This window comes from Hyaena hyaena, unplaced genomic scaffold (genome assembly GCF_003009895.1).
Source record: "Hyaena hyaena isolate Hyena2069 unplaced genomic scaffold, ASM300989v1 scaffold_7, whole genome shotgun sequence".
Taxonomy (NCBI): Eukaryota; Metazoa; Chordata; class Mammalia; order Carnivora; family Hyaenidae; genus Hyaena; species Hyaena hyaena.
Window position 1 is genome coordinate 7,713,201 of NW_024080639.1, and position 26,147 is coordinate 7,739,347.

At 35.1% G+C, this 26,147-nt stretch overlaps 1 protein-coding gene across 1 annotated transcript in view; it reads left to right on the plus strand.

Moving 5' to 3' along the window:
• Positions 1-26,147, plus strand: part of ITFG1 (integrin alpha FG-GAP repeat containing 1) — a 288,485-nt gene that overhangs the window by 248,991 nt on the left and 13,347 nt on the right. The window contains exon 14 of the mRNA XM_039241589.1: positions 692-770. Coding sequence (XP_039097520.1) covers positions 692-770 — 79 coding nt within the window. The remainder of the gene's footprint in view (positions 1-691; positions 771-26,147) is intronic.

Consider the following 26,147-nt stretch of genomic DNA (forward strand, 5'->3'; position numbering starts at 1 on the left):
CAAGGTGTGAGGAGTGTTCCAGAAATATACAAATTGGAGATACAAATACACAATACACAAATTGGAGACAAACCTCACCATTGTAACTAGGCTCTGCCAGTTATGTTTTTCCAAGCTGGAAAATAATGTATTCTCTTAAGTCTAGCTTAAGAGAAAAAATGTGGTGGAACTACTCATTAATATTTTCCAATCTATTATAATTATTATGGATGGATTTTATTCATTTTGATATTTATTGGGAAAATGAACTATGTCCAGTCCATCCCAGAAGGGAAAGGCAATGCTATACTCAACAGAAATGTCATAATAAGATTCTTATAGCTCTATTCTAGGTTGAACCAAAAGTAGTAAAGAACATTTTGCTTAAAATGTTCACATTTATATAATAAAGAAGAGATAATATAAGATGTTAGAAATATATAATAAAATAATGAACTATCAAACTATCAAAACATTTAAAGTGTTAAAAATTTCCTACTAACAATTGTTTTCTTTTGAATACTTAACAGGCTATCTACTTATGGAAATGTTCTTAAAGTACTGACATCTATATATATAATATACATAATATATCGTGTATATATAAGAATTATATATAAGAATGTTTTACTTATTTGCAATAGATTTGTCTGAAACTTCAAATGATCACTTACTTTCCTAGGCTTAACTGTTTATTCCTTTTTTATTGTAGCCCTTTGGAGTAAATCAGCCTGGACCTTATATCATGTACACAACTGTAGATGCAAATGGGTATCTGAAAAATGGCTCAGGTAAGACTTGATACAATATCCATAATACACAAAAACACCTTTAATCAATATATTGTCAAGGTAAGCTGGATGACAAAAATTATGTTTTCACAACCTTTATATAATCTTCACTTTTGATATTAAACTTAGTCTTTCTCCCCCATCAGATTAAAAACTGGTCCTCATGATAAATATACTAACATTCACTCCTCATATATCCTGATTATGAGCCATATTGAAGCCAAATCTTTATCCTTAGTTTTCAGTTGAAGTAACAGAGAAATTTGGAGAAATTACCTGGGTTATTTTGACCAAAATGTGAAGTGGTAACTTAGTTAACAAAGCTATTCTTAGAATAAGTAAAAATGAAGAATCCAATCTACAACTTAGACTAATTCTAGTTTCCTCATATGTGAAATAGAAGCTACAATGTTATATATAGTTTTTTTAATATGTGATTATAAAGAAAAACTTGTGTTTATATATTTGAATAAATAATAAAGGGAAATACAATCAAAACAAAAAGAAATAAGACTAAGTAAAGGATGTCTGCTTTTGACAGATGGCTAGCTGACTGACATGAGGTCCAAATCATAGTAAATACAAGTCTTCTCATTTCAATTACCTAAATAAGAAGAGGACCCCTAATGTATTAATGGGCTTCTTTGAAACTCCTAGAGTCCTAACCATGAAGAAGTATAAAAAGTGTTGCTATTACTCTTCCATTTTTAATGCACCAAAAAGAGAATCCATTTTATGACCATTTTCTTTTTATATAATAGCCTAACATAAGTCAAATATACAAGAGTGAGTTTCCTTTTTAGCTAATTATGCACATTTAAGATTCTCAATTATAATACTGCACAGAAACATTCCAAAAAACAAAAGCTGTTTAATAAGATTCACAGAGAAATTGACAAACTCAACTAAAATCAAACACTTTAATACACCTTGTTAGTCAAGAAAACTTGAATAAGGATGTAGACATTTTGAACAAATTACTTATCTGTGTTTTAGTTCAGATACATATCAAACTGTACAAAAAAATGTTTCTGGGACCAGTTGGTTTTATCTTTTATCAGTTAGTTCTTTTTGATTTTTAAGATGTAGATATTTTCAGTGCTAGGTAAGGTGTTCCAGAACACACAAAAAATAGATGTACTTATTTCATTTATAGAAAGAAAGTATAACTTAGGCAATCAGTCTTTCACTAACCCTCCTTTAAAATCTGGAAATAAACTCTCTTCCCACCAAAAGTCAGTAGAACTTGATGGTGTACCTCTCTTAAAACACCTACCACACTCTACCTTGTATCAATAGTTATATCTCTATCTTATCTCCCATTAGACTATAGACTCAGTAAAGACTGGTTCTATACCTAATTTTGTCTTTATATGCTTTGCCCATTCTAGGACACCCAAATGTTAGTTGAAATGCTCACATAAAACCAGTACAAGGACTTCTATTTCTTTAAAATAAGATTTGAGACAGAAAACTTGAACAGAAAACTTAACCAAAATAGATTAAAGTGAGAGTTCTTAACTGGTTGTAAACAGTTTCTTCATCTAACATAAAGTAGTATAAACTGTTAATAAAAATTAATAGATCTGTGGTTGTTTATCATTATAGAGCCCCTACTTTGTGCTGGACACTATTGCAGACTCAGTGTATAGTATCTCATTGAATTTCACAGCACCGTTGCATGGCAGTCCTCAGTCTACACCTAATGATGCCGAGGTTCCGGGAGCTCAAGTAATTTAACTTTGTCAGTCAACTCCTAACTAGTAGAGCTGGACTTAAACTTAGCACTTTCTAACTACAAAACCTATACATTCTTTTATTTTTCCTTTTTAAAAATTTATTTATAAAGTCAAGTTAATTAACATTCAGTGTAGTATTGGTTTCAGGAGCAGAACCCAGTGATTCATCACTTACATATAACACCCAGTACTCATCCCAACATGTGCCTTCCTTAATGCCCATCCATCCTTCCATCCACCTCCTCTCCAGCAACCCTCAGTTTGTTCTCTGTATTTTATAGTTTCTTATGGTTTGCCTCCCTATTTTTAACATATTTTTCCTTCCCTTCCCCTATGTTCATCTGTTGTATTTCTCAAATTCCACATATGAGTGAAATCATACATTTGTCTTTCTCTGCCTAACTTACTTCACTTAGTATAATACACTTTAGTTCTATCCATGTTGTTGCAAATGGCCAGGTTTCATTCTTTTTGCTTGCTGAGCAGTATTCCAGTGTGTGTGTGTGTGTGTGTGTGTGTGTGTGTGTGTGTATACATCAAATCTTCTCTATCCATTCATCAGTTGATGGACATTGGACTCTATTCATAATTTGACTATTGTTGATAGTGCTCCTATAAACATGTACCCCTTAGAATCAGCATTTTTGTATCCTTTGGATAAATACCTAGTAGTACAATTGCTGGATCATAGGGTAAGTCTATTTTTAATTTTATGAGGAACCTCCATAGTGTTTTCCAGAATGGCTGCACCAGTTTGTATTCCCCTCAATAGTACAAAAAGGTTTCCCTTTCTCTGCATCCTCACCAACATCTGTTGTTTCCTGAGTTGTTGATTTTAGCCATTCTGACAGGTGTGAGGTAGTATCTCAATGTGGTTTTGATTTGTATTTCCTTTTTGATGAGTGATATTGAATTAGAAGTCCTAGCCTTGGCAATCAGACAACAAATAGAAATAAAAAGGATCCAAATTGGGAAAGAAGAAACCAAACTATCACTCTTCACAGATGACCTGGTACTCTACATGGTAAATCCCAAAGACTCCACCAAAAAACTGCTAGAACTGATCCATGAGTTCAGCAAAGTCACAGGATATAAAATATACAGAAATAGGTTGCATTTCTATACATCAATAATGAAGCAGCATGAATAGAAAGTAAGGAATCGATCCCCATTTACAGTTGCACCAAAAAGTATAAAATACCTAGGAATAAACCTAACCAAAGAGGTAAAAGAGGTGTATGCTGAAAACTTATGAAAGAAATTGAAGAAGACACAAAGAAATGGAAAAACATTCCATGCTCCTGGAGTAGAAGAACAAATATTGTTAAAATGTCAATACTACCCAAAGCAATCTACATATTCAATGCAATCTTAATCAAAATAACACCAGAATTTCACAGAGCTAGAATAATCCTAAAATTTGTTTGAAACCAGTAAAGACCCCGAATAGCCAAAGCAATCCTGGAAAAGAAAACCAAAGCTGGAGGCATCACAGTTCTGAACTTTAAGCTGTATTACAAAACTGTAATCATCAAGACAGAATGGTTCTGGCACAAAAACAGACACATAGGTCAATGGAACAGAATAGAGAACCCAGAAATGTACCCACAAATAGATGGTCAACTAGTCTTCAACAAAGCAGAAAAAGTATCCAGTAGAGGAAAGACAGTCTCTTCAGCAAACGGTGTTGGGAAAACTGGACAGCGACATGAAATAGAATGAACCTGGACTACTTTCTTACACCATATACAAAATAAACTCAAAATGGATGAAAGACCTAAATGTAAGACAGGAAACCACCAAAATCCTAAAGGAAAAAAGAGGCAGCAACCTCTTTGACCTCGGCCACAGCAGCTTCTTAACTTTACATGTCTCCAGAGGCAAGGGAAACAAAATTAAAAATGAACTATTGGGACCTCATCAGGATGAAAACTTCTACACAGGAAAGGAAATAATCCACAAATCTAAAAGGCAACAGACAGAATGAGAGAAGATATTTACAAATGACATATCAGATAAGGGGTTGGTATCCAAAATCTATAAGGAACTTCTCAAACTCAACACCTCAAAAACAAATAATCCAGTGAAGAAATGGGCAGAAGACATGAATTGACACTTTTCCAAAGAAGACATTCAGATGGCCAACAGACATGAAAAGATGCTACAAAACCTACACATTCATAATGTGTATATTTCCAATATTTTTTAGTGTCATCTTGTAAAAAGCTTAGGGTATCCTAAAAAGAGGAAATTATCCCTAATAATCTTTGTTTCATTTCTATTTTAACCATGGTAACTGTGTAAAGTGAAAATGATGACTAAATTTAATTAACATAAACTGTTGTTTTATGATGTTTTTGTTTCTGTTTAATTTTTTGGTTTAGGCTTAAGACTTGTTCTTAATGATTTGTGTTTTGTAATGATTTCAGAAACAGCATTTAGATAATGGGTACATCCTTTGACTTTCTAGGAGGTTACTGATCCTAATTAGTTACATGACAGGAAAAGAGAGTCCATTTACCAGTGATGCTTTTTTGTGTGTTTTGTTTTTTGATCAGGACAAATTGAATTTTATTGTGCTTTCTAAGTCTTGGTTTTATTTTAAAGACCATTCGGACAGACTCTTTATATAGGAACTCCCAAACAGCATTAAATAGTAAAGTCAATGCTAGTTCATATCAGTGAGCAAGTATTGCTTCAGCTTTGATTCTTCCCACAATTTATATATATATATATATATATATATATATATATATATATATATATATGTATGTATGTGTATATATATATATATGTATGTATGTATATATATATGTATGTGTTTATAAATTCACATATATATGATTTATTGTCAAGTTAGCTAACATACAGTGTATATATACAGTATGCTCTTGGTTTTAGGGGTAGATTCCTGTGATTCATTACTTAGATAAAACACCCAGTTTCCCAACAAGTGCCCTCCTCAATACCCATCACCCATTTTCACCATCCCCTTGCCCCGCACCCCACCACAAACCTCCATTTGTTCTCAGTATTTAAGAGTCACTTATGGTTTACCTCCCTCTCTGTTTGAAACTAATTTTTCCCCTTCTCTTCTGCCATGGTCTTCTGTTAAGTTTCTCAAATTACACATATGAATGAAAACATATATCTGTCTTTCTCTGACTTATTTCACTTAGCATAATGCCCTCCAGATCCATCCACATTGTTGCATATGGCAAGATTTCATTGTTTCTCATTGACAAGTAGTATTCCACTGTATATATAAACCACATCTTCTTTATCCATTCATCAGTTGATGGACATTTAGGGTCTTTCCATAAATTAGCTATTATTGAAAGCACTGCTAAAAACATTGGGGTGCATGTGCCCCTATGCATCAGTACTCCTGTATCCCTTGGATAAATTCCTAGTAGTGCTATTTCTGGGTCGTAGGGTAATTCTATTTTTAATTTTTTGAGGAACTTCCACACTGTTTTCCAGAGAAGCTGCACCAGTTTGCATTCCCACTGGTTCCTGTTTCTCCACATTCTTGCCAGCATCTGTTGTTTCCTGAGTTGTTAATTTTAGCCATTCTGACCAGTGTGAGGTTGTATCTCAGTGTGACTTTGATTTGTATTTCCCTGATGAGTGATGTTGAGCATCTTTTCATGTGTCTGTTGGCCATCTGGATGTCTTCTTTGGAAAAGTGTCTATTCATTTCTTCTGCCGAATTCTTCACTGTTTTGTTTTTCAGGTGTTGAGTTTGGGTAATTTCTTTATAGATTTTGGATACTAAACCTTTATCCAATATATCAAATATCCAAAATATCTCCTCCAGTTCCGTTGGCTGCCTTTTAATTTTGTTGATTGTTTCCTTTTCTGTGCAGAAGCTTTTTATCTGGATGAGGTTCCAATAGTTCATTTTTGCTTTTATTTCCCTTGCCTTCAGAGATGTGTCAAATTGACCAGTGATTCTAACACACTGCCTGGTGTTGTCGCTAAGGGACATTGTTACTATCTTCTCTGTCCTTATAGGACTTGAGGGTACTCTTCACTAATAGTAGCCAACAGTGGTTAGTACTTAATCTTACCAGGCATTGTGCAAAGCATTATACATGGATGTTCTCATTTCTATTACTGAGTATAAAGTTTCCTGTCAGCTATATACAGTGCATAAAGCTTTTAAATTTTAAATACATAAGAATTAGAAAAGCACTCTAGTATCATAATAGTACATATATTAGTACATAAGGAAGAGGAGAAAAATTCTCTGTAAAACAAGGAAATGTTATGATCCTGTTACTCTGCTTTTGCATTTCTTTCTTCCTTGATTTAATGAACATAGATTTCCATTTTCCTAATATATTCTGAAGAAGATAATAGATATACCTTAAAATTCTAATATTTCTACAATTCTTAACTTAAAGAAATTACTTTTTAACAATAAGACTATAATTAAGTTCTGGTATTTTAACCAAAGAATTAAAATAATTAAATTAAAATGTATGAACAGGATGTTTTATTAAATGTATTGTTCTTATTATATTAATTTTGGTATCCTTAAACATTTTCCATGTAAGCAAAAATACTTTTAAAACTTTTTCAGTTAATACATAGTAGAGGCATTCTTATTGTACAAAACAGAAAGAATGGTTTAGTTATTTTCATAGGTTAGAAAACCTAATACTCATAGGCTAAACACTAAGAACCAAATAGTAGACACTGCCGAATGTTATTCTGTGACTATTGTTATTCCTTTTTGTTAAAGTAGGTAATAAGTATTTATTCTTTAATCAATAATTATTTTAGAATTTATTTTAGTGATATATGAATAATCTAGGAGATGAGACAGAATGGATGTTTGTTATTAAGTGTTAAATTATCTTGAGGTGCGCCTGGGTGGCTCAGACGGTTGAGCGTCCTACTTCAGTTCAGGTCATAATCTCACAGCCTGTGAGTTCGAGCCCTGCTCCAGATTCTGTGTCTCCCTCTCTCTACCCCTCTTCTGCTCACACTCTGTCTCTCTCCCTCAAAAATAAATAAACATTAAACAAAATTTTAAAAAAGAGTTGAATTCTCTTTCTCACCTAGGAAGATATTATTTAATACACTCAAGTAGTTTAAGGAAGGAGACGCTAGTAGTCTAAGGACTTCTTCAAATTGAAAACAGAAAAAAAAATTCCATAACATTGGCCAACTCAGGCTTAATTCTCATATTCAAAATACATATTAAGGACAAAAAGGATAGAGATTCAAACCTTATAATCAATTTTTTAAATGTCTGCTATGTTTCACAAGCTAATTGATATTCTTAAATGTTCTCTCCTAGCATTAATTCTTCTCACACTCTGCCCTGTGAATGGTAGTTATTTCAAAGGCTGCTATGCAGTTGTTACTATTAAATGAAATATAATAGGAAAGCACTTAAAGTTATTACCTCAGACAGAAATCTTAAATCATGTGGCAGTGCTCAACAACAGAAACAAAAACAATTCAAAAATTCAAAAATTGACTAAAACTTGGATAGATAACTCTCCATCAAAGATATACCAATGATTTATAATACATGAAAAGATGTTCAATATCACTGATTATTAGAGAAATACAAATGAAAACCACTATGAGATTCCACCTTACACTTATTAGGATGGCTACCAACTAGCCAAACAAAAAGCAGAAGGTAACAGGCATTAGTAAGGATGCAGAGAAATAGAACCCTGTATACTATTGATGTGCTATAGGCTGAAATTTATATTCCCCCAAAACTTCTGTGTTGAAATCCTAATATCCGAGGTATTAGAAGATGGGGCCTTTGGAAAGTGATTAAGTCATGAGGGCAGAGCCCTAATGAATGAGATTAGTGCCCTTATAAAAGAAGCCCTGGAGAATTGCCTCCCCACATCCCATCATGTGAGGACACAGCAAGAAGGCTCTGACTATGAACCAGGAAGCAGACTCTAAACCAGAACACAATCATGCTAGTTTCTTGATCTCTGACCTCCCAACTTCCAGAACAGTGAGAAATAAATTACTGTTGTTTATTAGCTACCTAGCCTATGGTATTTTGTTATAGCAGTCTGAACAGACAGACATGGCAATAATGTAAATGGTACAACCACTATGTAAAACAGGATGATAGTTCTCATAAAATTAAACAGAATTTACTATATGATCCAGCAGTCTCACTTCTGGGTATACACCCAAAAGAATTTTAAACAAGGTCTCCAAAATATATTTGTAAATCCATGTTCATAGCAGCATGATTCACAATAGCCAAAAGGTGAAAACAACCCAAGTGTCCATTAACAGATGAATGGATAGAGAACTTCTAGGGAAGATGGCAGACTAGGAGGATCCTGGGCTCAACCTGTCCCAAAGATACAACTGGATAATCCCCCACATCAGTGTAAATAATCCAGAAGACAACCCAAAGACTGGCAGAACAGACTCTCTATAGCCAAATGTAGAGAAGAGGTCACATCCAAGAGAAAGGGCAGAGATGTGGTCTGGAGCTAATTGGAACTACAGGACTGGCTTTGGGAGGAGGGACCCAGCAGCCTGGAAAAGGGAAAGAAACCTTCACTCACACCAGGCACCCTAGGCACAGAAGACTAATCCCCATGACATATGGCTTTGAAAACCAGAGGGGCATAATTTTACAAACTCTTGCAGTCATTTGGGGCTTAATATCTGGCAATTTAAATATCAGATTCAAGGATCTATAACTTCATCAAATTCTCAAATAGATCTTTTGTGTTAAAAGTAGTTAATAATAGGAGGGTTTAAGCGACATTGCATTTGGGGCACCTGGGTGACTCAGTCAATTAAGCATCTGATTCTTGATTTCAGCTCAGGTCATGTTGTCATGAGATCAAGCCCCATGTGGAGCCCTGTGTGTGGCTCCGCACTGAGTGTGGAGCCTGCTTAGGATTTTGTCCCTCTCTCTGCCTCTGCATCTCCCTCACTTGCACACACTCTCTCTCTAAAAAAAAAGAAAAAAAAACAAACAAACAGATTGAACTCTGGAAGAGACAGCAGGATGAAGGGAAATTGAGTCCCCCACCCACCCTTGAGGAGAAAGTACAAACAGCCCAAGGAGATTAAGCATAGAAGCAAGTTTGAAAAATGCATTGGGTATATGGGAGGGAGATTTGTTTACTAATCTCAGAGTATGACCTGGAGGGGCAGGGATCATTAGGAGACTTCTCCAGGAACATAGAAGCTGGTATACACCATTTCTCTCAATTTCCCCAGCCTAGACACACAGACACCCATGCAAAACAGCAAAACAACATACCCCACCTAGCTTGCTAATAGGGTGCCTCACCCCCATGTTCTCCTGTGGACCCATCCCTCCTTGTCCAGAATCCATCCAAAGTGGTGCCAGAAGCCTGACAGTATGCAAGAAGCCTCAACAGGCCAGCACAACTCTATAAAGTGACTCCTGCCCCTGGGAGAAGGAAACTTTGGCCCCAGCAATAGGCTAAGGACAGACAGCTGACTTGACTAAAAGCCCTGCCCTCTACCCAAAGCTTCTCAGGGGACAACACAGGGAAAGTGCTGGGTAGTTTGCTGCTACTCCATCCGGCAAACACCAGCGATGACTCAACTCAAGCCCAAGACAACCCCAAACTGGCCCACTAATAACACAGGATAAAAACCTGCCCACAACAGGCAGAAAAACCACTTCAGACAACTGGACTAAAAACACATGCGGCTTAGCCACAGCAGTAGGCGCACACAGCACATATAGGAGACACCCCTGAAGTGCCAGGTTCTGGTGAAAAAGAGATGTTGCAAAGCAAGACCCTACAGTATCTCTTCTTAAGGCCACTACTTTCAAGAGCAGGAGATATAGCTGACTTTGCTAACACATAGAAACAGAGATTTAAACAAATTAAGGAGACAGAGGAACATATCTCAGATGAAAGAACAGGACAAAATCACAGCAAGAGAACTGAACCAAATGGAGATAAGTTATATGCCTGATGGGTAATTTAAAGTAGTGGTCATAAAGATATTCACTGGACTTGAGGAAAGACTGGAAGTCCTCAGTGAGACCCTTAACAAACATGAAAAAGAACCAATTAGAGATGAAGAACTCAATAACTGAAATAAAAAATCCACTAGAGGGAAGGAAGCAGAAGAATGTATCAGTGACCTAGAGGACATAGTAATGGAAAGCATGCTTAACAGGAGAGAGAAAATAATAATAATAAATGAAAACAAATGAATAAAGAAAAACAGAGACAAAAACAACAACAGCAACAAAACCCAGACTCTTAAATAAGAAACTGATAGTTACCAGAGAGGATGTTAGGGGGGATGGATGTAATTGGTGAAAAGGATATTACGAGTACTTTTATCATGATGAGCACTGAGTAATGTATGGAATTGTTGAATGATTGTATTGTACACCAGAAACTAATATAATACTGTATGTTAACTACACTGGAGTTCAAAAGAAAAGATAAATGGATAAACAAAATGAGAAATACACCTAAAATGGAATATTATGCAGCCTTAAGAAGAAAAGCTGATTACCATACCATACTATACCATACCATGCATGATTCTTGAGGACATTATGCTATATAAAAAAGCTAGTCACAAAAAGACAAAAACTTTACAAGTCCATTTATATGAGATATGTAGTCAAATTCATAGATACAGTAAGTTAAATGATGATTGTCAAAGGTTGGAATGAAAGTGGAATGGGATGTTATTGTTAATTGATTTAGAACTTCATTATTGCAAAGCAAAGATTTTGGGGCATAGATTGTGGTGATGGTTGCACAACAATGTGAATATAGTTAATACCACTGAACTATACACTTAAAAATGGTTAAGATGATATAAACAGAAACAGAAACAATTGCATACACACAAACACACACATGTCTGGAGATTTGTTATCAGAATTAGCTCATGTAATTATGGAGGCAGATAAGTCCCACAGTCTACAATCTGTAGGCTGGAGAACCAGGTAAGCTGGTGGTATATTTCTGTGTATTCAGAAGCCTGAGAATTAGGGATTCCAATGTCTAAGGGCATAAGAAGTTAGATGTCCCAGCTCAAGGAAAGCAAATTCACCCTTCCTCTACTTTTTTTCTGTTCAGGCTCTGTAAGAATTGGATGATGCCTACCCACATTTAAGGGCAGATCATCTTAGTCAAATGTTAATTTCTTCTGGAGACACTCTCACAGACATACCTTGAAATAATGCTTTACCAGCTATCTGGGCATCCACAGTCAAGCTGACACGTAAAATGAACCATCTGTGGAGCGCCTGGGTGGCTCAGGCAGTTAAGCATCTGACTCTTGGTTTCCACTCAGATCATGATTTATGAGTTCAAGCCTGGTGTTGGGCTCTGCATGGAATTCTCTTTCTCCCTCTCCCTCTGCCCCTCCCCTGGTCGCTCACACTCTCTCTCGCTCTAGCTCTCTTTCTCTCTCTCTCTCAAAATAAACTTACAAAAAATTAACCATCTTTGATGTGCATTTTACCACAATTAAATATAAGGGGCGCTTGGGCGGCTCAGTTGATTAATTGCCCTACCTCAGCTCAGGTCATGATCTCATGGTTCATGAGTTCAAGACCTGCATGGGGCTCTATGCTGACAGCTCAGAGCCTGGAACCTGCTTTGGATTCTATGTCTCCCTCTCTCTCTTCTCCTCCCCCACCTTGCTCTGTCTCTCTGTCTCTCAATAATAAACATTTTTTTAATTTTTTAAATAAATAAATATAAAAAGCACTAGAAAATATTTGAGGGTGATTTCAAGAAAACTCTGTTGTCACATTTAAAAACGTAATTTTGTTTAACATATAAATTGTTAGCCTTTTAATTCCCAGTAAAATTTTATCATGACTTTTGACAGCTCATTTGTTATAGCTAAATCCTGTCAACCACACCTATACCAACCCTACCATAGATTCACCCATACTAACCAGCTGCTGTCACAAAAATTTCACATTAGTTCCCTTAGCCACTCCACTCCACTAGATGCTTTAAAACTATGTAACTTTTACAAAGTCTGTATTTTCTGAGGTGTGTATCATCATCTTTTTTCCTCTAAACTACTACTTCAGATAGCAAATTCATTAACTTAGCTAATAGAAAGACTTTTATACTTTGATAGCTTCTAGTTTGTTCACATTTGTTTATACCTCTATTACAGCTTTTTTGTTTATTTCCTTACTTGTTTGTTCTTAAGGAGATATGCACACACTCATCGCTTGTACCAAGTAGTGTAAAAGTGCAATAACATTTAATCATAACTGACAGGGAGAGAAACAGAATACCTGGCCCCCTGTCCTCTCACTATATTACAGCAAGGCACACCTTAATCAACTGTAGTGGGATGCACCATGGAGAATTCTCCAATAGAGGATAAAATGTCCAGAGAATGTATTTTATATAGATCTTGGAAGAAAATGAGGAATGTCTAGGTTAAAAGAGAATTTCCTGATTAAGGAAAATGACCTTATTAGAAAGGAAAAGTCTCTGGAACTAAGCTTCAGTTATTAGCTTGTTGTTTTATTGATCAAACTCAGACCTGCTGAGCCAACTTCTTGCTAGTTGTCAAAAGGTGGAAGAAAATGAACCCAGGACCATCTAGATTTGCCTCTCCTATTTTGCCCATAAATTATAAGCCCCTCAACTTTCAAATCTTTTCCTTTTTTATATATTTATTTTTGTTTTTTAGTTTCTATCCAAGTTAGCATTTAGTGCAATAATGATTTCAGAAGTAGAATCTGGTGATTCATCCCCTATGCATAACACCCAGTGCTCATCCCAACAAGTGTTCTCCTTAATCCCTGTTGCCCATTTAGCCCATCTCCCTACTCCAAACCCCTCCAGCAACCCTCAGTTTGTTCTCTATATCAAATATTTTCCCAGTTTATCTTTCTGTTTCCAGTGCCATGATGTGTCTGGCAGATAATATTATTATTTAGACAAGTAGATAGAAAGGGGGAATCCTAACTAAATATTCATGAGTTTTATAATATTTGTGTGTTTTATAGTCTATGACAGGATTTCTCAAATTAGCACTGTTGACATTTTGGGCCAGATAATTTTTTGTTGTGGGTGTTGTCCTGTTTATTATAGGTTGTTTAGCAGCCTTTCTGGCCTCCACCCATTAGTTGCCGCTAAACCCTCTGATCATGACAGTCAAAAATGTCTCCAAAGTGATAGGAATCAACACTTTTTGATTTAAAGCTATATTATAAAGTTATAGTAACCAAAACAGTATGGATTGACATAAAAATAGACATATAGACCAGTCAAACAAACAGAACAGAAAGCCCAGAAATAAAGCCCCACATATATGGTCAACTGACATTTGACAAGGGAGCCAAGAATACTCAGCAGAGGAAAAAATGATCTTTTCAATAAATAGTGTCAGAAACACTGGTTATTCACATGTGAAAGAATGGAATTACACTCCTGTATTACAACACCAAAATTAACTCAACATGGATTAGAACTTAACTGGAAAACATAAAACCAGAAGAAACCATAGGAAAAAAGCTCTTTGACATGTGTCTTGGCAATGGCTTTTTGGGTCTCATACCTAAAGTACAAACAAAAACATCAAAATTAAACAAAATAAATATAGGACTACATCAAACTAAAACACTTCTATACATCAAAAGAAGTGATCAACAACATGAAAAGATAACCTCAGAATGGGAAAAAAAACATTTGCAAACCATATATCTGAAAGGAGTTAATATCTAAAATATATATAGAACTCCTGCAACTCAGTAACAAAATAACAAGTAATCCAATTTAAAAATGGTCAATAGACCTGAATAGACATTTTTCAAAAAAAGGTACACTGATGGCCAACAGGTACATAAAAAGGTGCTCGACATAATTAATCATCAGGAAATGCAAATCAAAACCACAATGAGATACCACCTCATGCCTCTTAGAATGGCCATCATCAAAATGATGAGATAACAAGTGCTGGTAAGGATATACAGAAGAGGGAACCCTTTTGTTATTTGGAGCACTGCACATTGGTGCAGCCACTATGGAAAACAGTATGGAGTTTTCTCAAAATAATTTAAAACTACCAGATGATCCAGCCATTCCAATTCTGGGAATATGTCCAAAGGAAATTAAACACTATGTCAAAAACATATTTGCTCCCTATGCTTATTGCAGCATTATGTACAGTAGCCAAAACATGAAAACAACCTAAGTGTCCCATCAACAGAGAATGGATAAAGAAGTTGTGGCATGTTTACCTACACACACACAAACACACACACACACACACACACACAAATTGACTATTATTCAGCCATAAAAAAGAAGGAAATCCTGACATTTGTGACAACATGGATGGACCTTGAGGGTATTATGCTAAGTGAAATAAGTCAAATAGAAAGATAAATACTGTATGTACAGGGGCACCTGGGTGGCTGACTTCAGCTCAGGTCATGATCTCAAGATTCGTGAGTTGGAGCCCCACATTGGATGCTGCTGTTAGCCTATCAGCACAGAGCCTGCTTCAGATCCTCTGTCCCCTTCTCTCTGCCCCTCCCCTGCTTGTGATCGCCCCAGAATAAATAAATATTTTTAAACACTATATGATCTCACTTATAAGTGGAGTCTTAAGAAAACAATTAAAAAGAAAAAAGTAGGAAAAGAGATCACATTTATGGTTCGGGGAAGGGAGAATTGGAGGAATGTGGTCAAAAGATATGAACTTCCAGTTATAAGTGCTAGAGATGTAAGATACGACATGATGGCTATAATTAATGTTGCTGTATGGTATATTTGAAAGTTAAGAGATTAGATCCTAAGAGTTCCTATCACAAGAAAAGAACCTTTTCTTTTATTTTTTTATGTATCTTTTGAGATTATAGATGTTTATTGAACTTATTGTGGTAATCATTTTACAGTTTACGTAAGTCAAATTACTATGCTATATACCTTGAACTTATACAGCACTCTATGTCAAATATATCTTACTAAAACTGGGGGGAAATATCCTACCTAGTTCCAGGGTTTTGAGTTATACTTAGCAGGGGGAATTGGGAAACACAAATCTACTGTAGTATCTTCCAGAAGGGAAAGTTTAGCCTGAGTGATTTTAATCCAGAAGAAGAAGTGGAAAAAAACTTTCTGGCCTGTAAGTTTTGTACTTAGAAGTTTGACCATGCCAGTTCCTCCTGCCACAATTGAGGTTTAGTTTCTCAAATAAGATAATGGCAGTGATAGATCTAGGGGGTGGGGGCAGGGGCAAAGACATACAACAACCTAAAACTTGTGTGTCTTAACCTTACTTTCATGACACAGCTGACATTGTTTCAACAGCATCTGTCACTTTTTAAGCCTCTGGAATAAAAATAAATACAGGGGTGCTTGGGTGGCTCAGTCGGTTCAGCGTCCAACTCTTGATTGGCCTGCTTCGGATTCTGTGTCTTCCTCTCTCTCTCTGCCCCTACCCTGTGCGCATGTTCTCTCTCTCATAAACATTAAAAAGAAGAAGAAAGGTAGAGGTAGTATTATCAAAGTCAAAATATAAGAAATGTGACCTTATTAGGAAAACACAAAAACACAAAAGGAAAATAATTTGACAATCAATAAAATCTTGTTCTGGTTTTTGAATATTTCCTTTTACTTTCTTAAGTGCATTGAGGAAAATCTCTAGTATCCCAGACAGATGTTACCCTTGATTTCATTTACTTGTTCTAGTACCTGCATAACTTGGAAAAATCGACTGGAGTTTAATATAGTTATTGTTCTTTTTTTTTTCACTGTTTATCTTTGAGAGAGAGAGACAGACAGAGAGTGAGTGGGGGAGGGGCAGAGAGAGAGAGAAACGAAGAATCTGAAGCAGACTCCAGGCTCTGAGCGATTAGCCAGAGCCCGATGCGGGGCTCAAATTCATGCACCCTGAGATCACTACCTGAGCCTAAGTCAGATGCTTAACCAAATGAGCCATCTAGGTGCCCCTGAAATTTAGTATAGTTTTTGTTCTTTACACAAATTATTTGTTATTTCTAAGTTTAATTTAGAGAGTTTACTAATTACAATACGTGTTACTTAATTGGGCATATTCACAGTATGTAGTGATTGGGAATGAGTCCTATTTAATTTATTTCAAGGATTTTATATTTTTTAAAAATCAATAAACAATCTTAAAATATGCCTCCTTGCCGAGTTCTTGAAATAAATTTTTTAAATAAATAAAGAATGAATGATGAACAAATTAATGAAAAATCTCCTTTTAACAAGTTCAGTGTTGGGGACTTCCAATTTCTAGTCCAACAGGTAGAGGGCTTGGAATTCATACTCCCATCCTCACCCCAAAAAAAAGATGAACATTGAAAATTAACAACTCCTCTTGGGCTCATCAGAAAATTGAAAACACAGGACAAACCACTGCCCCCAAAACTGGAAAGGGGGCAAATACATAGAATCACAGAGTAATAGAGCAGAAGTCACAGTGGAGGTAGCAAGAACAATTAAAGGGTAATTGACTAATTGCTACAGATGGGAGTTTGAGACTAGTTTAAGAGATTGAAAAGTCCTGGAGGACTTTTCTAGACTTTGTGTAGAATAGGCAAATCCATAGAGATAGAAAGGGACCAAGGGTTACTAGAGACTGGGGGAAGAAAAAAATGGGAAATGACTGCTAATAGGACAAGGTTCCTTTTTTGGAGTCCTGGAGTTAGTGGTGACAGTTGTACAATCTCATGACTATACTGAAAACCACAGAATTATACACATTACAGTGGTGGACATTGTGGCATAAGAATTATATATCAATTTAACACAGAGGAAATTTAAAACGATATTCTCAATTTATAACTGGGAAGCAGGTTGATACGAAATTTGAACCAAAGTTCCAAGCTTCCTGATTTATTACAAAAGAGAAATTAGGAAAACCTCCAACAAAATTTGGTGTTACACTATTTTTCAGTATTAGGAAGTTGAAATTCAGCCTAAGAAAAAAATCAAAAACTATGAGGAATGATTATATAATAAATAACAACTAACATGTGTATAGCACTTTACAGTTTCCAAAGAACTTTTTATCTACCATTAAAAACTTAAGTGTGGTAATTGCTTTACCAAATCTACACAATAAGTGGTTTTGTAATTCTAATTTTAAGAATGAAGAAACAGGGGCGCCTGGGTGGCTCAGTTGGTTCAGCATCCAACTTCGGCTCAGGTCATGATCTCACAGTTTGTGGGTTCGAGCCTCGCGTTGGGCTCTGTGCTGACAGCTAGCTCAGAGCCTGGAGCCTGCTTTGGATTCTTTATCTCCCTCTCTCTCTGACCCTCTCCTGCTCACACTGCCTCTCTCTCTCTCTCTATCTCTCTCTCTCTCTCTCAGAAATAAACATTTTTAAAAAAATTTTTAATAGAAAAAAGAATGAAGAAACATTCATTATATTTTTTGGTTAATTAATTTCGGAAAATTATATTTTTCGGTTATATCTTTAAGCATTTCCAGGTCAGGGTTTGTCTCTTTTTCATCTCTGGGTAAAAGGCACATATAGTATGCATTCAATATATGTTTTGGTGAATAAATAGGCACATTAAGGCTTAGGTAAGTCCAGGGACTTTCTAAAAATCAAAGCAGTGTTAAAACACCATCTTTGTTCTTCATATCCTATGTGCTTTCTATAATGCCACATCACAAGTCTCCGTGTGAGAGAGTACATTCGTTCAAGCTCCAGTCTTTAAGCTGATGTCAGGTTATTATTAAAATGAATGTCTTTTTTTTAATATACTTTATTGTCAAGTTAGCTAACATACAGTGTATATAGTGTGCTCTTGGCTCAGTGCTCATGCCAACAAGTGCCCTTCTCACTGCCCTTCACCTATTTTGCCCACCTTCCCGTGCCCACCCCCCATCAACCATCAGTTTGTTCTCTGCAAAATGAATGTCTTCAACAGTAATCATTGAAATGGCATATTGTGTAAGATCTCAGGAAAAACTAAAATTAAACAGTTATACAAATTAGACTTTGTTATTTACTACCAGATCTTTGGTTAGTACTACAGGTATTTACCAAGTACCTGTTAGGTGTCAGCCATTATGCTGTACCCTAGAAACAGGGCATAAAAAGGAATACATCACTAGACTTAAAAGACCTCAGCACCTCTTTTCATGGAGCTATTTTCAATCTAGTAGGAGGTTCTCCCACTTATTTTATCACTTTATCCTTGTCAGTTATCTAGAAGCTGAGTTCAGATATAATTCAAAATATTCCAGAGGAATAACAGTCAAATGTCAGTGGATTCCTTCACTCTCCATTATAAGTCACCCATCAACTACTAGGAAAGAGGTCAATAATTCTTTTAAGAAGTTTTCCATAAAGAGCTATACTCCTAACTTCTGAAATCCAAGAATTTAGCATTTGAGCTCACAAATGTCCATATACTGTTCACTTAAGATAATGCAGGATCTTCTGCATCCACGTTCTAGAGCACCTTAGTAACACCACATACTTTTAAAAGGTATTAACAACTTTCTCTGCTTGGATTTATGCCTTCCTATGAAGACAGGCTATTTCTTGTTCTTGAGCTGATTACTAAATTGGACTATTAAAAAACAGTATTCATATAGTGACATTAAATTAGCATTTCTCACATTTGTAATTTGATCATAGATTGGTTAAGATACTTCTCCAGGCAGTCACAAACTTGGTGATTAGTGAGCATCCACTTACTGGAAACTAGATTTTCCCAAAGTTCAATAAAATGTTATGCGTTAGTCATATAAACCAGTAGGAGATTTTACCAGTCAAGAAAAGAACAACTGCTTCATTTGTTTTTTTCTGGGTGGGTAGCCATCCATTTAATTAACATCAGTGAATTTTAAAACAAAAATAAGAAGTTAAGCTCCAATTTAGTAAATGTTTTAAATATCTAGTGACTATAGACTGAAATGTATCCAAATTTTAAAATGAAATATCAATACTTTATTATTCTGAGTCAAATCTTCTTTCCAAAATTTCTCCTCACCTTCCAAATCTATTCTGTCTTCTTTTTTTACAACTTTGAATTCTGGTGTCAAACTACTATATGGTATTGAGAAACAGAGGTAAGTGTAGACTGTTGACAAGTAGCTTTTTCATAATTAACTGTGTTCTATTTTGGGAATTAGCTATCTCTCCCCATAGCTGGCTAAACACTTCAGCAATGAATTTAAATGTTAAAAATCATCACTGTTTTGACTCTTAACTACAGAGAACAAAATTACCAGAGGATAGTGGGGGTGGGGAGAATGGGGGACAGGGGAAATAGGTGATGAGTACACTTATCATGATGAGCACCAGGTGTTGTATAGAAGTGTTGAATCATTATATTTTACACCTGAAACTACTATAACACTGTATGTTAATTATACTGGTTTTAAAAAAATAATAATAAAGAATAAAAGAGGGGCACCTGAGTGGCTCAGTCAGTTAAGCATCCAATTTCAGTTCAGGTCATGATCTCATGGTTCATGAATTTGAGCCTGGAGCTGACTTTGGATTCTGTGTCTCCCTCTCTCTCTCTCTCTCTCTCTGCCCTACCCACCTTGCGCTCTGTCTACAGCTTTCAAAAATAATTAAACATTAAAAACAAGCTTTTTTAAAGAATAAAAAATTCAAACAAGTGTTTTAAAAATCATCACTCTTTTAATCCATTTTAGCACTTGTTTTCTTTGGCTATTATTCTTATTTGATAATTTGTTTTAAAAGTAGTTAAATTATCAGAAATCAGTCTACTAAAATAGCTTTGATATTCTATATTAAACACAACATTCAGGGGCTTGGGGTCTTCGACCAAATCAAATATTTTGATAAGAAGCCACTAAGGCCACCTTAGATTTTTTTCACTGATGTCCACAGAATTAGAATATATATATGAAGCATCTACCATACACGTTTTCTACAAAGTTTCCATGTAAGTTGTTTGAAACTTGGAACACTTAATTATTTTAAAATATCAGGGAAAAGATTATATTAGCGGAGTATACCTTAAACACCACTTTAACTGCTAGACTTTCTGGCTAGGATATTTATCATATGAGATAATGCGAATTTTTACCTCAGGTTAGCATTTATTTACAAGGGACTGTGATAATTATTATAGCCAGTTAGATATTATTACCTGTATCAGAAATTTACTCTGTTAGCTCTTAAAATACACCAGCAGCAAAGGAAAGTAAGTGATAATGTATTTTCTAATATTTAATTTTGTCATTTATCAAGACCTTTTTAATCCATTGATTTTTATAGAATCCTAATCATTCTTGACAACTTTGTTATGAGAAAGAAAAGATATCAGTACCTGGAACAGTCTCTTTGTCCATCTCTTTGCCCTGCCAGGAGGAGAGATGGTATATCTAAATCACCTAATGAACAGAGAGCACATTGATTAAAGGAACATCTCTGACTTATAGCAGAAAGACTCAAGGCAGAAGTGACAATATACCAGAAGCATGATTCTCTTAGGCAACTAGATAATTGGAAACAAGCCACTAAAGAATACATGTTAGTGAGTAAGAGGAAACATTCCTGGCCAAGTAATTATAGTATAGAAGAGTTCCTATATATTGAAATAGGGTTAATATCAAATCTATTTAGGAGCATATTTTTTTTTCAAAATCTTAACTTCATTTTTCTGAACCTCGACCATTCATGTTATTATCCAACTTGTCTTCTCAAAATTACAGGTTTTCCTTGTAAAGAAACAGTGTCCCCTACCTGATATTCTTATAATTGTTTTCTTATAGGAAAATAGAATTTATCATGCATACCATATGAAACAAAAACATGATGATGTTTCTTTTAGAACTCCCCTAGAGGCAGTGAAAATAGTCCTAAAATTTTCACTCGGCCCTTTTAACTGTCTTGAATGAGCCAGAGAACCTGAGTTTATTCTAGTGTAGATCAAGGGCTAGTCCATATCCAGAGCACAGTCTTTTTCATAATTGAATCCTGCATGGATATAATTGGATTAAATTCCTCTTCAGCAAGTTGGTGCCTGTTGTAGAAGATCAGCAAAATACACCAGCCTCATCTCCCAGAATTCCTTAAAAAGCCAGGTCTTTAGGTATAGAAGAGAACATGACGAAGCCCACATGCCACAACCATTAAATATGGTCCTAACAGCCTGGATTTACAAAAATTAACAAATATCATGTTAACTGGAATGACTACCCATAAAATGTTACAGATTCTCAAACCATTATCTTGGAACATCACAAATACTATACAGATCCAAACAGTGAAAGATCAAATGTCATTGGAGGGGGTTATTCTATGTCAGTAGAAGCCCTTTTTATAGAGCAGTAAGACAAACATCACACTTCTTTTTCAACTGAAAATAAAATCAGAAGTGATGATGTAGGGTGTGGGATTTGTAATCAGGCTGCCAAAAATAAAGCTCCACCTCCACCATTTAGTAGCTATATGTTTTTAGTCAAATTGCTTAACCTCTTGATTTCCTCACAACAAAGTATAGATAATAATAGTACCTACTCACATGCAATTATTGTTAATAAATAACACACAAGAAACACTTGCCACAGGTTTTGGCATATCCGATACATTTAATAGCTGTTAATTTGTAGTGCTTACAGAGTTTATTATCTTTAATTTTCACATTTTGTCCTCTCTTGGTATTCTTCATCTCCATTTTAATTGATGTCAATGTACTATTGTTTCAGAGCCATTCATTTGAGATAATGAATGCTTCTCAGAACAATTTTCTCTCCCAAGAAGAGGCATGTTTTTCTCTAAAGTTGCATAAAAACTTGGGTGTTTGATTGTGTTCTTTTGTCTCATTTTTATAGAAATGCTATTCTTCCTGAAGCCAGGGAAGTGCCAGAGGAGTTACAGACATTACTGTTAGATGCAAATTCCCTGTGTCTTAAACCCTTGCAGGGAGGTAGAATTCAATGTCCTTTTGATTCGGAATAACACACACACACACACACACACACTCACACACACCCCAAGAAAGATAAAATTTCAGTGGTTTTCCCCCCTTTGGGTAGTGACTTTTCCCTTCCATTCTTCCCACCTCTTATGTTAGCATATTTACGTTATTCAAGACATCAGAGCTACAGTTATGATAAAAGTTCATATCTAGTACTCTTAAACAATGAAGTTGCCTTCAATATTTTACCTCAAAACAAAGTGAAATTTATCTCCTGTCAAACCTCCTTACTTAATTCAGAATCTTAAAATACAACATAATCTATCTTACAGTGGCATTAACCAGTCAGAATTGCATGTCAGTATAATATTCTCCTGGAGAATAAGAATGAATCCGCTTTAAAAACTATTTTTTAATTACATAAATGTGTATTTGAATTATTTTTGAAAAGTCCAATTATGGTGTAGTCATAAAAGAACCTGCAGCATTTAAATCTGATGGTTAGAGTATCACAAATGCCTTTTATGTATTTACCTTTAGGTAGACAATCTTTCTGTACTGGTTATCTATGTGATATAAACTGACATAGTATTTTTGAGTAGGGAGTATATTACAAGACTCAGGTCTGATACATTTGGAAGGGTAAAATTTCCTTCATGTATTCATTCACTTGTTGAGCACATATGTACTGAGTGTCTAATATATGCCTGGCCTGTTCTAGGCTCTTATAATATAGAAATAAATAAAACAGACCTAAATCTTAGCCCTCATGGAGATTACATCCTAGTAGAGAGAGAGGGGTAATAAATATAATAAGTAAATTATTTAACACTATTTAGTTGTTAGGAAGTGAATAAGAATTGTGGGTCAGGGAAAAATAAAACCAGGTTAAAGGATAGTCATCAAATGTATGTAGAGTGGCCAAAGTGGGCCTCTCTGAGAGTGTCAGAGATTGGATTCCAAAGATTGGAAGGAGGTAAGAGAGTTAGACATAGTTCTCTTTTGAAGAATATTCTTGACAAAGGAGAAAGCCAGTGTCAAGGCTGGAAGGTATAGGCATCCCTGTAATTTCCAAGAAATGGTGAAAAGGCCAGTGTCTTAGAATAGAAGGAAGGGAGATTAAGGAATAGAAGATGAAATGGAGTTAAATGAGGATTGGGGAATGTAAACTAGGTAGGACAAATCTTTATTCTGAGTGAATAGTAGACAATAGGAAGAACAGCAAGAGCTAAAGAGGGAAACCAAATAGAAAACCATTAAAACAATTCAGTCCAGAGATGGTGGTGGCTTGGATCAAGGTGATAGCAGTGAAGGTAGAAATGTGTTTGGATTGGCAGATTGTGTATGTATGAGGGGGAAAAGTACTATAACTACAGGGTTACTAGTCCAAGCAAGTAGAAATACAGAGTTTCATAACTGAGGAGTTCTACGTCTGGCTATATACCCCAAAAGTATTGAAAGCAGGGCCTCAAAGTGATATTTGTACATTCATGTTCATAGCAACAGTACTCATAAAAGACAAAAGGTGGAACCAATCCAAATGTCTATCAGTGGATGATGGCTAAATAAATCAAAGTATATATACATACAAGGAGTATTATTCAGCCATAAAAAGGAGTGAAGTACTGATAATTGCTACAATTTATATAGGTCTCGAAAACAAACTAGGTGAAAGAAGCCAGACACAAATGGTCACAGGCTGTATGTTCCTTTTATATGATACATGTAGAATCAATAAATCCATAGAGACTGAGAGCAGATTAGAGGTTACCAGGGGAAAAGGGATTGGGGAGTTTTTACTTAATGGGTATGGGTATATTTATAGGGTGATGAAATGTATAGAAACTAAGAGAGAGCTGGTGATTGTACAACACTAAGAATATACTAAAGGCCACCTAATTTTTATACTGTAAAGTGCTTAATTGTACATTATGTGAATTTCACCCTAAAAAATAATTTTAAAATGGAGTATAATAGGTGCTTTATCTGAAAACTAGTAGAAATGTAAGATGAAAGAACCTCATTTTAGAAATCAGATTTTCTTTTTAATATCATTATCCAGGTGTCCCAGCACAGTTTAAAGAGACTGTTCTTCTATCCAATGAATGTTCTCCTCCATACACAATACTGTTCTCCAGTATTCCATATCTAGGAATGTAAAAATCTAATCTAGATGCAGACAAATATTGATGTGCAGAGATGTTCACTAAAGCATTATTTACAATGGTGAAAGACTAATCACTTTTTGGCCTTTTGGCTCTATTCTTATCCATTTAATGTAATAGTGAAAAATAAGGAGAAATCCATCATCTCCAACAATAGGTATTTTAAATGATGATATAAGAGGATTAATGTAGGAAATAAAACCATGTTTTGATAATGTCTATGTAGATTTTAGAAAAAAAATTTTAAAGGCATTTATAATAATAAATGTCTTTTATCTGTTACTTTGATTTTCTCTTAATGGGATTTCAGTTTTACAGTAATCTTTCTGGTTACCTATTTTTAAAGAATTTTAATAACATGAAAAAATATTCCTAATATAATACTGAGTAAAAAGCAATAATACTAAACTATGCTAATGTGTTTATTTCTGCATCTATATATCTAGAGAAAAAAATTACATGATTGCAAGTATGCTATAATAATTATGTCTTTATTTTGAGATTTTGGATTTTAATTTTATTTTATTTTTAATAGTTTTTAAATCTCCTTATATTTTAAACAATTTTTTAATGTTTTATTTATTTCTGAGAGAGAGACAGCATGAGCAGGGGAAGGTTAAAGAGAGAGGGAGATACAGAATCCGAAATAGGCTCCAGGCTCTGAGCTAGCTGTCAGCACAGATCCTGACATGGGACTCAACCCACGAACCATGAGATCACGACCTGAGCCAAAGTCAGACGCCTAACCGACTGAGCCACTCAGGCACCCCTTAAACAATTTTTTTAACATTTTTATTTATTTTTGAGAGAAAGAGAGACAGAGTGTGAGCAGGGGAGGGGCAGAGAGACAGGGAGACAGAATCCAAAGCAGGCTCCAGGCTCTAAGCTGTCAACACAGTGCCTGATACAGGTCTCAAACTCATGAACCACAGGATCATGATCTGATCCAAAGTCAGCTGCTTAACCAACTGACCCACCCAGGCTCCCCATGTTTTCTTACTAAACATACTATTTTACTTTGAAATTTATGTTCTTAATAGACTACGTTGATAAATGTTCTTATTTTTTATTCTTTATGGTAATTATAGGAAAATAATTTATATGACTAGTTTGGTGTCTATTAAGTCAGTCTTTGCTGGTAGTGTAGTGAAATCTATATATATTTGATTTTTACTTTAATATGTAATAATAAATTTTATGTTAACAAATACAGCTAACATGTATTGAGTATTTACCATGCAGGACAAGATACTTTTAAACATTATCATTCAATAAACATAACTCCATAAGGCAGACTAATTCTACTAATTTGCAATTCATTATATTGCTTTACAATTTTATATACATTGTTTAACTGTTTTAAATGCCTATCCATAAGTTCACTCTTTCCAGTATACATTTCTCTCTCTAACATAAGAACTATATAATAAATCATGTATACTTTCAAATGATTTCATATTTCTGGGTAATGTTAGTGATGTTAAGGGAGTCCCACTGAATATTAAAATATTTAGATATTAATTAATCTTATCCTTTATTTTATTAATTTTTATTTATTTTTGAGAGAGAGAGAGACAGTACGAG